Raw genomic sequence first — 16,881 nt, 5'->3', positions numbered from 1 at the left:
TTCCACTGATCAAAGCATTGCCTCTGTCTGTCCATGCTGCCATTTCTAATTTCTCATATTTTCCAACACATTTCATACAGTTTTGGGATTGAACCAGAAGATTTCTGGGCTCTTTTCCCAGCTGATCCTGATGACTCATTGCATGACTTTGGGCAATTCACAACATCTCTCTAGGAGTGTCAAGGTCAACTGAGCCATGATGTTGAACAAAACACAAAACCTTGGAGAAAGGCAAATGTTGCATCTGATCAGAACCACTCCATAGGGGATATATACAGGGATGTAGCGATATATTTTGGACTGCAAGTACTAGGATAGTAACACCCTATGGTCATATTCTCAAGGCTGGAATCCACAAATAAGGATTTATTCATTCAAAACAAAAGCAGTACATGGCATAATACCCAGCTTATTAGAACCAACTGATAGTCATAGAACTGGCAAAGGCAATGTCTACTAATGCAAGTTCTCTCTCTGTGTGTCAAGGACAGACATTTTGTAATCCAAATAGTCTTCACTGATCAAGCTACCCCAAAACATTTTGTATTAAAGCAGATACAGCTCACAAGAGTTTAGTTCTTTTGAGCAAATGCACCAACTACTATTAGGATTTCAGATAGGCATAGAAAATATGGGGAAACCTCAGAGGTATGACAGATGGCTACACAATTCCTGTATTTGACTTACCACACCACTGAATGTATGCAATGCCATCTTCTTCTTTTTATCTAATTGTAAGGTTAAATCTACTGTTATATAAAAATGTTTGCTGAAAGCACTGTCTGCAGATGAAACCAACATATGGGAGCAAAGACTGTAGGTGGAGAGAGGAGATTCTTTTCTCCTTGCGGGTGAAATGCCGAGTGGGCACTGAAGACAATTTTATGGAGGTATAACAGTTCTGAACACAGCATCTGAGTGATCAGTCCTCTTAACAGCTTCTAGACCAGGGGTCCCCAAACTAAGGCCCGGGGGCCGTATGCAGCCCTCCAAGGTCATTTACCTGGCTCCCACCCTCAGTTTTACACTTAGGCTGGCCCATAGTCTGAAATGACTTGAAGGCACACAACAACAATCCTACTTAACTTGATTATTTCATTGGGCAGAAGCAGGCCCACACTTCCCATTGAAATCCTGATAGGTTTATGTTGGTTAAAATTGTTTTTATTTTTAAATATTGTATTGTTCATTCATTTACTATAGTAAATGTGCTATAGTAATAATATAATATATTGTGTATACATATAATATTGATAATAATGTTATAATTTTTATTTTTATTGTTGCTTTTATTGTTGCTTTTATTGTTTTTATTGCTATTTTAAAGCCAAGTGTATTGTTTTAATCTATTTTTGTAAACCGCTCCGAGCCAAACCGGGAGTAGCGGTATATAAGTTTAATAATAATAATAATAATAATAATAATAATAATAATAATAATAATGTAATACAATATAATATTTATTTATTTATTTATTTATTACAGTATTTCTACCCCGCCCTTCTCACCCAGTATGGGACTCAGGGCGGCTAATAATAATAATACAATGTAATAATATAATAATATTAATTATATATTAAATGTAATATTACTAATAATAATATGGTATAGTGGTATAGTACAATATAGTAAGATATAATGCTAATATTGTGCTATGCTAATAATATAATATATTGTATGTACATACAACTTGTAAGCTGCTGAGTCCCCTTCGGGGTGAGAGAAGGTGGAGTATAAATGTAGCAAATAAATAAATAAATAAATGATTGTTGTTGGGGGGTTTTCTGCACTACAAACAAGACATGTGCAGTGTGCATAGGAATTTGTTTGTTTTTTCCCCCCAAATGATAATTCGGCCCCTCAACAATCTGAGGGACCATGAACCGGCCCTCCGCTTTAAAAGTTTGACGACCCCTGTTCTAGACCTTCCTTTCCATGGCTTTCAAAGCCAGCTGCTCAAGGGACTATCATCACCCTCTTGTGGCAGCAAGTTCTGCAAGTTAACAGAAACTGCTTTTGTTTGAACCAGCCAACATGGTTTATTTTAACAAAGCACACTATTTTAAAATAAACAGCTCAGGTCAATTTGCACAATTACTATTTTCTTTATGAGACCAGAAAAGGTAGACTCTAAATACAAATAAGTTGATGAAGCAGTACTGCAGTCTCTCTGCTGGAAACCATGGAAGGATACGTGTGGAGGTGATTGCTGGTGCATTATAGTTGCTTAGTGAGTGCACATGGAGGGAATGGAATATGTTGCATGGAACAACAGAGAGTAACAAAGAGTATCTAGTAATGACAGGGTCAGCAACATCACACAACTGCGCTGACTGTTGCTAGTTATAGCGTACCTCCTTATGATGGTGGAGAAAAGGCACCCCCTTCAGAGTAGGAGGGTTTCCTCTCTATCCAGCTGACTGGCAGAATTGTGCCTTTAAAGAACAGCTGGATAACCTTTGGACCGCTGCATGTTTTGGATTTCAAAATCCAGAAGGCACGGGCAACAAGATGGATTGAGGGAGCTGATGCTGAACATCAAGAGGGCCAAAGGTTTCCATTTGCAACTTTACACATACATCATCACTACCATCTGGCAAAACAGTTAATGACTGTGACCAGGTTCAATTCCATTATAATATGGCACAATCCAACACCTGGAAATCCATGCTCACTAGGGATTCTGGGAGTTGTCATTTTGTTTTGTTTTTCTGGTATAAGCAACCATTTGGAGTGGCACAGAAAAAGAGACAGTTTCTAATATTTTTTTTCCTCAGAAATCTCCAGCTCATACAGTTTCCAAGTTCAGATCTACCCCAAGATAAACACAACACAAGCATAGTGCGGCTTAAATGAAATCCAAGGGGGGTCAATGCTCAATAATCCCACACCCAATAAGAAAAAAGTGCCCATCAAATATCAATTCAAGCTATGCATAACAAGGCTTTTTTTCACCAAACCAATTGCAGGACCCAAGAACAAAATGGTGCTGCCAGATACTGTGAAATGAAATTATTTCAGTTGTGGTGTGGGGAGGGAATAAAGAACAACTCATCCTTGGAGAAATGGTACCTTTGTGGTTTGCCAAGGTCAGCGTGATTTTGGGTCATCCACTGATGAAGAACTCCTCCACTTAAGCTGACACAAAACAATGCTACCTTTTAAGGGGAAAAGAAAAAAGAAAAAAAAAAGAAAACTTTAGCCTAAGACCTCTTAAAGGACGGAGTCTCAAAATTCTTTTGGTAAGATATATTCACCACAAAAAGACAAATAAAGGTCACTTTTGACAGGTTTGTCCCATCCAAAGAGATTATTTCCTCAGAATAAAACTTTGCTACAGTTAACCTTCATGAATTAAGGGGCCTGGAGTCCAGTGATCAATAACCAAGAGTAATGAAAGATAATTCAACTATTCCAGAATTCTTACTTCAGGGGCAAAAAAAAAATGTCAGGGATGGAAACAGGCAGGAGGATTCAGCAGTAATAGCTCAGAAGAGCAAGTTTGAGCTGGACTGGCCCTTCCATTGGGCAGAGTGGGGCAACCACCTCAGCAGATTTTTTAATGCAATTGATAGTGCTTTATGTTGTTTTTCTCTTGTCACTGTTAACTTTTCAGTGTCTCCAACCATTTCTTCTCAACCCATTGGCCATTACCTTATGGGACGGCTAGAAGAACTCTTTGTGCCATATTACTGGACTCCTTAAACTATCTTCCTGTACTCAGGTGCAGATGAGGATATTTTGTATCAACAGTGTTTGAATCAAAACTTAGATCTTATTCTTTACTTCTGATAGCAAAATGTTAGGCAGCAGTAGTGCTCAGATCCAAAAGCATGCATGTGTTTGCCAAATGCTTATGGGTGCTTGAAGCATCTTCTGTTTTGGGTCTTTCTCTTCCCTTCCCAAGGGTTCACAAGCCTCATCTAGCACTTTCAAAATCATCATCAGTACCTCCAATAATTTACCCTGGAGGAAAGCTGTATTTTATTTGGGGCAGTGGAGGGGGCGAAATGCATTTACTTACCCACTCCTACTAACACCTCAAGACTGCTTGGCTGTTTTTAAATATTCGTATCCTGGATTGGAATGCATGCCTACACAATCCTTTCAGTGCTTATCATGGCTTCTGTGAGTATAATATCCATCTCATGGCAGTGGGGCAGCTCAAGACAATGTGTGCCTTGAGGGAAAGAGCAAACTACTACATCCTATTCAGTGTACAGAAGACAACTGCATTGATAGCTGATTTTTATAAAGCTAGTTGAAAGCAGAACAAGGATGAAAATGCAGTCGATATTTTGAAAAAATGACTGTACTCTAGCACCAGGACCAGGTCCACCCATTTTTCTACTACAACTGAGGGCATAAGGCAAGTTCAGGAGGTGGAGTACAATCCATGGAGCACAGTTTTGTTTCTATGATAAAAGAATGACTGGGGAGGTCAGAAGGAATAGCTAAAAGACAGCCCCCTTCCCATCTGAAGTAGTGACCCCACTCTTCCTAATGGCAGGGATGGCACTGCTGGGAATAGCCTCTCATTCCACTCCAGAGTGGATAAGATTTCTTTAGGCAAAGTAGCAAGAGACCTCAGGTGCATCTATACTGTAGAATGAATGCAATTTGACACTACTTTAACCTTTGTGGAGCAATGCTATGCAATTCTGGGATTTGTAGTCTGAGGAGGCCTGACCTTTCTGCCTATATGGAACCTAAAGACACAGTTAGAACACAGTTTAAAATAAAATGCAGTGCAAAAAATGTTTATACTACATGAACTGAAACATTAAAGAGGCACAGTAAAATATTCATTGAAGACAGTTTAACATTTTAAACAGTTGAAAAGCATTTAAAACATCATAATAAAAATGCAGCACCCACATTAAAAGACCCTTCTGCAAGGGCCACTTAATCAAATCCCTTCCTGATTAAAAAGTTTATTTTACATTGCCTTGGTCCACACAAAACATCCTAGACCTATATTCTCCTAAGGCCCTTCCATATAAGCCATACAACCTAGAATATCAAGGCAGAAAATCCCACAATATCTGCGTTGAACTGGGTTATCTGAGCCCACACTGCCATATGTTCCAGTTCAGAGCAGAAAATGTAGGATTTTATTCAGCTGTGTGGAAGGGGCCCTAGTTTTCTATATTATAGGAAACAATGACCTGAACCATCTTCCCAATTAGAGTAGACCTATTGAATTAATGCAATGTAGCTATGTTTTGACTCGTCCAATCATTAATTCAATACATCTGCTTTGGATGGGATCTTATTGGTTAGACCCATTAGAGTAGACCCATTCAATCAATTGACAACATCAGAGTAAACTCAATTGATGAGTCTGTTCTAGCCAGGAATAAGGCCTCATCTACACTGCCATATAATTCAGTTTCAGGATGCAGAATAACTACATTTAACAAGATTATACGGCAGTGTAGACTCTCATAATCCAGATCAGTGCAGTTCAATCTGCATTCAGAGGGCCTTTCTACATAGCCATATAACCCAGAATATCAAGGCAGAAAATCCCACTATGTCTTATTTGAACTGGGTTATCTGAGTCCAGTTCAAAGCAGATATTGTGGGATTTCCTGCCTTGATATTCTGGGTTATATGGCTGTGTGGAAGGGCCCTGAAACTGGATTATATGGCAGTGTGGATGGGGCCTTAGTGCTCGCTAGAACTTCATTAATTCAGTAGGTCTACTCTAATTGGGAAGAAGGTTCAGGCCACTGTTTCCGATGATGTAGGAAACTGTTTAGGTCTTGGATATTTTGTGTGATGCCTCTCCAGGGTTTTAGAGAGGAGTGTTTCTTAGCATTAGCTAAACATGCTGAAAAATAAACCAGAGATGTTCTTCATTAAAAGCGTGTTACTAAAGTAAGGGTTTGTTTTGGATAGAGACCTAAACCTTTACTGTGCTATGAATCACTGGCTGTACTGTGAATCACCGAGACATTCCAACTTATGTCAGAGCTGTTTGTGACCACTGACATCAGACAATCAAAGGGAACGGAAATAGGACGGATGCCTTGCCTTTCCCAAATGCAAAAGCAATTTGAAAATACTTTATGGCTGAATAAAGCAGGGCAGAACACTTAAAATGTTAAAGCTACTGTGCAGGACCAATATTCTTCTTTTCAGTTTCTTTTCCATAAAGAAACAGCCTGCTTTAGAAAACAAAATTAAAATTGAATGAGATATGTCTGAGCAGGGCTGACGAATGTGCGGCCTTTCTGGTGTTGCTGATATTCAGCTGCCATGGTTCTTTGCCACTGGGTGTGTTGGTTAAGCCTGATGGGAATTCCTGTCTAATAAACCTCTGGAGGGTCACAGTAGTCCAAAATTATATTACAAAATGCAGCATAAGAAATAGCTGATTTAATCAGCTCAGTGTTGTACCCAATCTCATGTAGGCAGCAAACAACAGTCCTTGCTTCCCTAGCAGCTTATATACACATCTTATGTTCAATTTAGTTGTGATAATCTTTCATAGACCGACGCCTCATAAACTGGTCTAATCTCATTTTAAAGTCACATAAACCCATGGCAATGAATTCCATGAGCTAATTCACTATATGCAGATGTATTTTTTTGGAAGGAAATTGAAGCTGTATAAAAATAATTGTTGGAAAAAAAGAGAGAGAGAAAAAACTAAATAGATGTAATTAATTCTAAAATATGTTTATCAATCAAGATAAGTCCATAATTCAGACATAGTAACTTTTATTAAGCAGACATCAGTTATATACCCAGTTTTCCCATAGCAGTGCAAACAATCCCATGTAAATAATGCACAAAGGGTAAGGAGACATTTCAAGATATGCTATGACTACAATGTCTCCCAAAATTTGGTGAAGGGAATTTCATTGAGCTAAACCTTTCTACTAGTAGATCCTAGGGCAGGCATGGGCAAACTTGGGCCCTCCAGGTGTTTTGGACTTCAACTCCCACAATTCCTAACAGCCTACCGGCTGTTAGGAATTGTGGGAGTTGAAGTCCAAAACACCTGGAGGGCCCAAGTTTGCCAAAGCCTGCCCTAGGATCTATTTGAGGATTTGCTGATACCTGAACATGACTCTCCTAGCATAATAATTTAATCCCATTCATTTAAGATATATAAATGTGTTCTCAGTACTGAGACAATGGATTTTTAAAAAATAAAACAATAAGTTTTCCACCTATTTATCCAATATTTGACAGTTTTCCTTAATTCTAATGTATCATATGATTTTGTTCTGGCCATGCAGCAGAACTAATATCTTTGTTATCCACTCTTTTACATCAGGTACTTAAGAACATAACCAACATTCTTTATCATAATTGAATTTATCAGCTATTGTAATCCATCCCGCCTACACTGTATGTTCTTTTGTGATTAAATCATTTGTAGAGATGGGCCAGAACTATCGTTATAATTTAACATTTTAATTTCCTTCTGTCCCAAGCCTCCTGTCAATCAATGTCTGTGGATCACTCTAATTATTTTGAAGAATTAAACCCTGTGTTTCAGTGAAATGGCTCTCAAGGAGATTCAAAAGCAGATCATAACACATACACACACTTCATACACACGTTTTTCACACACCTGCAGCTCAGACCCCTTCTACACTGCCATATATAACCAGATTATCTGCTCTGAACTGGATTATATGGCAGTGTAGACTCATATAATCTAGTTCAAATATAATCTGTACTATCTGATTTGATAATCTCAGTTATATGGCAGGTTAAAAGGGGCCTTTGTAGCTATTTCAGGATGAACAGGGCCCTTTTGGTTCCCAGCATTATGAGAAGAGCTCAGAATAGTGGTTTTTGTATTGCAACTATCAGAATTAGGTTGATGAGCAAGGCAATTCTGAGAGCTGTAATCACAAAAGCAACTTATCCATGCTCTGATTACAAATAGTCTTTTTCCCTATGCAGTTTCTACTCTCTCATGTAGAATTTTGCAGCCCTCTCCTTCTTCCAATGCAATACTAACTCAAAGATAGGCCAACTGGAATGGGGTAGGATGGGTTTCGAGGCACTTGTTTGAGCTATACTGGTTTTGGGCCAGTTGAACTTCTTTTATAGTAGCAAAACCCCTTGCACCAAATAATCTCAGACTGCTTCAACACTGCTTTATGATCCAGATTATCAAATCAGATAATCCCATTATCTGCTTTGAACTGGATTATATGAATCTACAATGCCATATACTCCAGTTCAAAGCAAATAATCTGGATTTTATATGGCAGTGTAGATTCATATAATCCAGTTCAAAGAAGATAATGTGGATTATCCGATTTGATAATCTGGATTATATGGCAGTGAATTGGGGGCCACAGACACATCCAAATCTTGCTTACCCCAGAGCACAGTCACTGGGCCAGCAGAAAGCTTGGCCATATTTAGGGTTGTTCTAAATTATGTCCAACACATAGAAACCAATAGGAATTCTCCAGCATAAAAATTCCTGGGGTTGCATCTACATTGTAGAATCAATGCAGATCAACAACACTTTAACTACCATGGCTCAGCGCTATGGATTTCTGGAAGCCGTAATTTGGTGAGGCACCAAATTAGATAAGGCTGAAACTCTTGTAAAATATCAGTTCCCAGGATTCCATAGCAGTGAGCCATAGCAGTTTGTAATAGTTCCCAACCTTTTTTGACCAGGGCCCACTTGACCAGGGCCCACTTTGACCACAGACTACTCTCCAACATTAGTACCAAAAGGGTTACAAATCAGTTTTTGGTTAACTTTAGATTCAATTTGGTTATTTGGGGGTATTGATTCAGAAAATTGCATTGGATAGACCATATCAACACTAGTTTCTGATGCAGAACATATCTCATCCAGTAGTCGCCACCTGCTCACCCACAGAAAACCATATTTAATAAACTGGATGTGATGATGTGGTCTATCCAATGCAATGGTCAGCTCTGTGGAAAGGAGCAGAAATGAGAATTAATAAAATAAAATAAATAAATAAAGAGGAAGGAGGTTCGCGGACCAGATTTTAATTTCTGTGGCGCACTTCTGGCCGCGGCCCACAGGTTGAGAACCACTGAGTTAAAGTGATGTCCAACCTCATTAATTCTATAGTATAGGTGCACCCTATGTCCAAATCCATCTTCTGGAACACACTATCCAGGAAAGTCTGGTGTTTGCATGCAGCACAGCTTCAAACAGTCTCATGTTGGTTCAGCCGGCTCCTGGCCCACTTGCTGAGTTAGGATTGTACTGCAGGATTTCTCTTTGCTTTCCAGAATAAAAAGCACTCTAGGGAAGAGGCTGCAACTGTTAGCATTTTCTTCCTGCCCTGAGGTAGATCTGGAGGTGAGTTCTCTCCACAACAACTCAATATTCCCACAATTACAATATCTTTTTCATATCAAGATCTGCAAATGAAAAAACTGCAAATGTAGGGACTCAAGCAAACAAAGCATGCTGCAACACAGTGGGTGAAATAATACCAACAGCATAACCAGAAAAAAGAAAAAGTTCCCACATTCTCTTACAAGCTTTTTGTGCTTGTAATCTGTACTTTGAAACAGATTTCTTAAAATGCAAGCCAAACAACAACAACAACAACAACAACAACAACAACAACAACGAAATGAATGCAGTATTCACAGTACCAGTGTTGGTGGTTGACTGCACTCATTAACTTCAATGGGACACTGTTGAAATCGTGTTACGATAAATGGACCATGGAATGTAAACATCTTAAGCTCCAAGACATTCTAAAACTGATGATTGCGGATAAGTCTCATTGCACTCAGTGGAATTAATTCTTGAACACATTGGTAAAAGAATGTATTCTCAATCCTATAAGAAGCACATGCAAGTTTAAAAGGCCACAGAGAAGACGGAAGAGACATTTACACAGTAATAAGCATTTGGCATTTACTCTCTTACATTCAGCTGTGTGGTGTTACATGTATTTCATTCCATATGTATGGGTGTTACTCATTGCTTCCTTCCCCTCTCTGGTTTCAGATATCTAGAACTGGTGTAAGATGTTCTTCCTTTCTTAAATACTCTTTTTGGAGAAAAATTAGATAATGCATTTCCTTCTCTCACCTAATGAACCATCTCACCATTTCAAAAATCAGTTAAGGGAATCAGCCTATCCATTTGCAACCTACCATAGCTAGTTTTTATTACCTAAGAATAGGGAAGGATTGAACAAAATTGGAATTAAGGATTTCTGCTGCCTTCATATGTTAAAGCACATAAATAACACCTCTGCCTCAGACATTATTGTCCCTTGGGGAGAAAGTCTAACACTTTGGGTTAGTGGCATCCTTTGTTCCCATGACCAGAGATATACAGCCTACTTGGGCAGCAGGGATTTTTTTTTTACTGCTCTTATGGTTCCTATTTAAAACAAAAGAGAGACATCCGTTTCCAGAGCAACAAGGATATTCTCATATTAGTCTGAAACCTCAAAAACAGCCTGTCCTAATAATATTTTTATATATAAATTCTGGCAAGCAGGGCTACTGAAATGGGTTAGAGAGGACTAAAAAGACCTGCTCTAAAAGGGAAACCACCCTTGCAGTGCATTGAGGGGACAGGTCTGGTGCTGAAATATCAACATTATGAGCTAAGAAAGGGTATGTATGAAAGGAAGAGATATGGTTATATTTTTATCTAGTGAGGGAAAGAAAAAGTCCACTATATCTTTTATTTTCTTAATTTATATCTTTTCTTAGTGCCTCAGCTACAAAATAAATGATCTTTCAATCAGTTTAAATGTTCAGAAAGAGCCACCAGTGGCGCAATGGGTTAAACAGGGTTGTGGTATGTTTTCCAGGCTGTATGGCCATGTTCCAGAAGTATTCTCTCCTGATGTTTCACCCACATCTATGGCAGGCATCCTCAGAGGTTGTGAGGCTACCTCACAACCTCTGAGGATGCTTGCCATAGATGTGGGCAAAACGTCAGGAGAGAATACTTCTGGAACACAGCCATACAGCCCGGAAAACATACAACAACCCTATGATCCTGGCCATGAAAGCCTTCAACAACACAATGGGTTAAACCCTTGTGCCAGCAGGACTGCTAACTGAAAGGTCAGCTGTTCGAAACCGGGGAGCAGGTGAGCTCCCGCCTGTCAGCTCTAGCTCCCCATGCAGCTACATGAGAGAAGCCTCCCACATGATGGTAAAACATCAAACATCTGGACGTCCCCTGGGCAACGTCCTTGCAGACAGCCAATTCTCTCACACCAGAAGCAACTTGCTGTTTCTCAAGTCATTCCTGACATGAAAAGAAAAATGTTCAGAATATTGCCTTTAAAGGGGGAATAGCAGATGATATAAGGGAAACATGATCCTGAATGAGGAAATCCCAAAAGATGGTCAGGCTAAAGTGTCAAACATGTTTGATTTCTGCCTCAGAGTGGGCACTCCCCTCTTGCATTTGTCTTAGTTACAGACTTCAGTTGGAGATTCCTCCTCCGGTCCCCATAACACAGCCCCATTGCTGCCTCTGCTGTGTTTAATGAAGACCCTGAGTCAACAACTCCTCACAAAGAGGCTATCCCTGTTTATACTGTTTTCACACACACACAAAAACCCATCCTCTTGGATTCTGGTATTTGCTTCCAGCTGATTGTCATTAAAGCTCTCCTGCCAAGACAACCTGCCATTACAGTCCTGCCAAGATGTTTTTCTTTTTTTAATTTCATGTTAGCCAGAGGAAATTGTAGGCTTACCAGAACCAACCGTTATTGCAATTACCTACAATCATCCCCAGCGCTTTGCTTACTGCTGCTTCTCCTTTGAGAAAGAGGTTGAGTCATCGCAAGATAGAGAGAGGGAGAGAAAGGGATCTTGTATTTCAATGGCAAAGGAGTCTGGGCTTCCAAAGGAAGCCGAAGGAAGAAAGCAATCTTTTTGAGTGTGCAAAATATTATTACTATTTCTCCCACATATTAATAGAAAGAGATGATTGCATTCACAATCCCGCACCCTCCTTTCTCTTGCTCCTAACACTTTGCAGAGCTTCATAAGAAGATTAGGCAGTCTCAGTATGTAGCGAAAATTGCTTTCTCTTGGGGGTGGGTGGGCAAGGAGGTGGGAATGGCGACTTAATTATTACTCTGCTTCCTCGGTCACCATGGTGACCTCCTGCCAACAGCCTATCTCCTTTCTCCTTTAGGAGATTTCCCCCCTCCTCCTTCCATCTGGAGCAAGCTGTAAATCAAATCCGCAGAAGCTTAGACTGAGGTCTACTAAATCACTTGCCCAGGTGAGTTATGCTCTGTGGTACCCAACAAAGAGATTTAGCCAAGCATGCAATATTCTCACTGCTTTTCTGTCTGATTTGGGTCTAGATTTTTTTAAAGTGGCATGCAGGCATTTTGGTTTTGGCTCATTAAAAAAAGACTATGTTTATTATACACAGGAGAGGGAAGGTAGGATGATATTGGGGAATGAAATGAAGGTTGTGCTAGTCAAAGCATGCTGTCCAAGTTAAACACTTGCCACTTTGCACTAGAAAACACTGGGGAAATGATGGCAGAGCAAAGAAGCAGGGCTGGTCCAACAGAACTGTAATGTTAGATCAAATTAATATTAACAGTGGTCATCTAATTGAAGTTAGAGAAGCTCCCTTCTAATGGCAATGGGGTATCCTGCTCTGAGACAGAAAGCAATCAGGGCCAGATAACACCTCCTAACAAACGATTCCCCCAGGCAGTAAGCAGCCAGTCCTTGAAACTTCAAAACCTTTCAATGCTAATCAAGGTGACCAATTTCTACATTAACACTTGCCTCAAACAGACAAGTTCCTTCTCCCTGATGTCCTGTGACATTAAAAGCCACACACTGCAATAATCACAGACTCCCTGAGGCCCCTTCCACACAGCTGTATAAAATCCACATTGAACTGGATTATATGGAAGTGTGGACTCAGCTAATCCAGTTCAAAGCAGATATTGTGGATTATCTGCCTTGATATTCTGGGTTATATGGCTGTGTGGAAGGGCCCTGAGATGCAAGTTCTTTCCTCCCTGGGCTGCTGTGAGTTTTCCGGGCTGTATGTCCATGTTCCAGAAGCATTCTTTCCTGATGTTTCGCCTGCATCTATGGCAGGCATCCTCGCAGGTTGTGAGGTCTGTTGTGAGAAACGAGGCAAGTGGGGTTTATATAACTGTGGAATGTTCAAGGTGGGAGAAAGAACTCTTGTCTGTTTGAGGCAGGGGCGAATGTTGCAACTGGCCACTTTGATTAGCACTGAGTAGTCTTTCAGTTACAAGGTCTGGCTATTTCCTGCCTGGGGGAATCCTTTGTTGGGAGGTGTTTGCTGGCCCTGATTGATTCATGTCTGGAATTGCCCTGATGCCTTATATACTGTCTTGATTTTAGAGTTCTTTTAATACTGGTGGCCAGATGGTGTTCATTTTCATGCTTTCCTCCTTCCTGTTGAAATTGTCCACCTGCTTGTGGATTTCAATGGCTTCTCTGTGTAGTCTGACATGGTGGCTGTTAAGAGTGGTCCAGCATTTCTGTGCTCTTTCCCTCCCTGTTTCAGCCTGTTGGTGGGGCTGTCAGGAAGGAAGGATGCAATATAAGGCTTATATTGTAAGCAAAAAGGGGGTGTCTGGTTCCAAACAGTAGCTCCAACCCTCCTTGGTGCTGAAGTCCTTCCTCTCCTCCGTCCTCCTCTTGATTCCCTTTTCGCTCCAAACACAGAGGAAGCCTCTGCTGTTTCCCAATGGGGGTGGGATCTCCTCCTCTCTCTCCCTCTCCCTCCCTCTTTCTAATGTAATCCTATTTCCAGCTAAGCCGCTGCATCATTTTCAGGACTTACTGCGGAGAATATGTTCCTAATTTCCTCCGGCCGCCGCCGCCGCCTTGGCTGACAAGGAGAAGCCTTGCCAGATGGGCAGATGCTGGCAACACGGGGAGGGAGGGAGGGAGACACACACACACAAACCATATTCCTATGCACACAAGCAGGCACACACAACACACCCCTTTCCCAGCCCTTCGCATGGATGGAGCCATTCCCGGGGAAAGAGGCGCTGGCGGCTCACCTGCCTCGGGGCTCTCGCTCTCGGCCTCGTCTGCGAGGATGCTGGGGTCGCTCTGGGACCGGCCTCGGGGGAGAAAACAGCCGGTGCCTTCTTCCTCCGATGCAGCCATGGAAGGAGGGGAGGAAGGGGAAGGGAAGGGGGGAAGGGGAAGGGAAGGGAGGGAGGAAGGGAGCTCAGGGCCCGCGGGGAGAAGCCAGCGTGGAAGGGGAGGAGAGGCAGCCCAAGGTCACGACGCCTCGCCTCGGAAGCGGCAGAACCCGAGCTCTTCCTCTCGCTGCGGCTCCTTCTTCAGCTTCAGCCGGGGCCAGCCAGCAAGGGCCACATCTTGGCCACGCTGCGGCTTCTCGCCCTCCCAGGCCGGCCCCTGGCACCATCCAGCAGAGAGAGGGCGAGGCAGGAGGGCGGCAAGGTTTCGGGGCAGCCCTAGAGCTTCGCCCGCTGGAGAACTTTCTTCCTGGGCATCTTCTTGGCGAGGCTGGCGGAGGAGAGAAGGAGCAGGTGAGGAGGAAGAGGAGGGGCGGGATAGGAGGCCTGGTGGGCCCAAGGGCTGAGCTGCCCCTCCTCTTGACTCCCTCACCCCTTCCTCGCCAAAAGGAACGGGGGGAGCCTCCTCCGCGCCTTCTCCTCCGAAGCCTGTCTTCCTCCTGCTGCTCTCCTCAGGGCATCTGTGGAGAAGCAGAGGGATTCTCCCATCATGCCTTGCGAGAGTAGGTGTGACATCACGGAGGGGGGGGAGGACAGAGGAAGAGATGGGGAGGGGGCGCAGAGGAGGAGAGTCTTACCTGCACTGCACAAAGAGGAGGAGGAGGAGGAGGAGGAGGAGGAGGAGGAGGAGGAGGAGAGAGGCGGGAGATGGGAAGGAGCCGCAGGTGGCTCTCTCTCTCCAAGGGGAGCCTTCCTTTCTCTCTTCCTCCCTCTTTTCCTTTCTTCCTCCCTCTCTTCCTCCCTCTCTTCCTCTCTTCCTTTCTTTCTCCCTCTCTTCCTCCCTCTCTTCCTCTCTTACTTTCTTCCTCCCTCTCTTCCTTTCTTCCTCCTTCTCTTCCTCCCTCTCTTTCTTCTCCACCTCTCCCACAAGGAATGCCGGAGACCCTGCTTTCCAGGCTACATCCCCGGCGCCCTCCCTGCCCTCCTGCCTTTTTCTTACTTTCCCCCGAAGCAGCCAGAGAGAAAGCCAGGCCAGGGCTGGGATGTCACAGCGCTTCTCTCCGGGAGAGAGAGAAGGATGAAGAATCCCCCCCCTCCTCTTCCTCTGTGTCTTCAAGTCGCCTGTCGTCTTATGGCGCCCCCAATGAATTTCATAGCATCCTCAGAAGTAGTTTGTGCCAGCTCCTTCCTCTGGAATACATCACAAAGCACACAACCTCTGAGGATGCCTGCCATAGATGTGGGCGAAACTTCAGGACAGAATGCTTCTGGGCCACAGCCCAGAAAACTCACAGCATACCATCACAAAGCACCTGGTATTCATTAGCTATCTCCCATTCAATTACTAATGTAATCCACACTCTGGTTATATCCCTGAATAGACTGCTGTCACACGGTCTATGTGGGGCTGCCTTTGAAGACTGTTCAGAAACTACAAATGGTCCAATGGGTGACAGACAGATTGCTCACTGGAGTGGCGTACAGGGAGCATACAAGCCTCTGTTGTGTCAGCTCCACTGGCTGCCAATCTTCTACCAAGCACAATTCAAAGTGCTTATAGGGCCTATAAAGTCCTAAATGGTTCTGGCCCAGCTTATCTATCTATCCTCAGTGAATCACCACGGAGTTTAAGATAATCTGGCAAGGCCCTGCTCTCAATCCCGCCTCCCTAGCAGGCACGACCAGTGGGAACGAGAAACAGGGCCTTCTCAGTGGTGGCCCCTCATCTGTGGATTTCCCTCCCCAAGGATATTAGATCCATTCCCTTCCCCTGACCTTCTGCAAGAGAGTGAAAACATGGCTTTGAGACCAAGCCTTTAGAGAACTGGTGCAATAGATAGACTTGGAACAATGTGCAATGACCATTGGAACAGCCCGAATTACGCTCATGGATTATGTGTTTAACTCTGAATTGTATTGTTTTTAAATGTTTAATTGTTTTAATGTACTGTTAATTCTATTTTAATATTTATTCAAGTGTACATTGTGTTGTAAGGCATCGGATCATTGCCTGTGAGAAAGGTGGGGTAGAAATGTCATAAATAAAATAAAAATAAATAAATATTAACCAGAGTTGACCCTGCTTAACTTCCAAAATCGGATCAGATAGTACAGGCATGGGAAAACTTTGGCCCTCCAGGTGTTTTGGACTCCAACTCCCACAATTCTCCAGTTTCCTAACAATCTCCCAGTAAGCTCTTAGGAATTCTGGGAGTTGATGTCCACCCAGAGGGCCGAAGTTTGCCCATGCCTGAGATAGTGCCTTTAGATTCCACATTCATGTTACCTGAATTTGTACATGAATATTAACTGCAAAGGAAGTATTCACCACCTCCACTGGAATCCCCCTCTTTGTCTTCTACTAGCTTTGCTAGCTTTGTGTGGATCATAATAAATAGTGGCAAGATCTTGGTGGTATGGGGATACTAAGTCACCTTTGTCTGTCTCCTAAGGAATCCTTATAACAACCAAGTAGCCACAGTAAGAACAGATCACAGAACAACAGATTGGTTCAAGATTGGAAAGGAGTATGGTAGGGCTGTATACTCTCACCCTACCTATTCAACTTGTACGCAGAACACATCATACGATGTGCAGGGCTTGATGAATCCAAAGCTGGAGTTAAAATTGTTAAAAGAAGCATTAACAACATCAGATATGCAGATGATACCACTTTGATGGCAGAAAGTGAGGAGGA

The 16,881-nt window shown here is 42.4% G+C and overlaps 1 protein-coding gene across 8 annotated transcripts in view; it reads right to left on the bottom strand.

Annotated features, from left to right (window-relative positions):
• phactr3 (phosphatase and actin regulator 3) overlaps nucleotides 1-14,716 on the bottom strand; it is a 269,876-nt gene extending 255,160 nt beyond the window's left edge. For 3 of the 8 annotated variants that reach the window (XM_062978999.1, XM_062979005.1, XM_062979000.1), the window contains exon 1: nucleotides 14,040-14,716. In XM_062978999.1, coding sequence (XP_062835069.1) covers nucleotides 14,040-14,148 — 109 coding nt within the window. In that variant the 5' untranslated portion in view covers nucleotides 14,149-14,716. Of the gene's footprint in view, nucleotides 1-3,072; nucleotides 3,159-14,039 lie in introns of all 8 variants that reach the window. The other 5 variants (XM_062979001.1, XM_062979007.1, XM_062979002.1 and 2 more) reach the window with 4 other exon arrangements.
• Nucleotides 14,717-16,881: the final 2,165 nt, after the last annotated feature.

The sequence above is a fragment of the Anolis carolinensis genome, chromosome 4 (genome assembly GCF_035594765.1).
Source record: "Anolis carolinensis isolate JA03-04 chromosome 4, rAnoCar3.1.pri, whole genome shotgun sequence".
Taxonomy (NCBI): domain Eukaryota; kingdom Metazoa; phylum Chordata; class Lepidosauria; order Squamata; family Dactyloidae; genus Anolis; species Anolis carolinensis.
The sequence above is the reverse complement of the archived record's forward strand: the minus strand, read 5'-3'. Positions and strand labels throughout refer to the sequence as shown.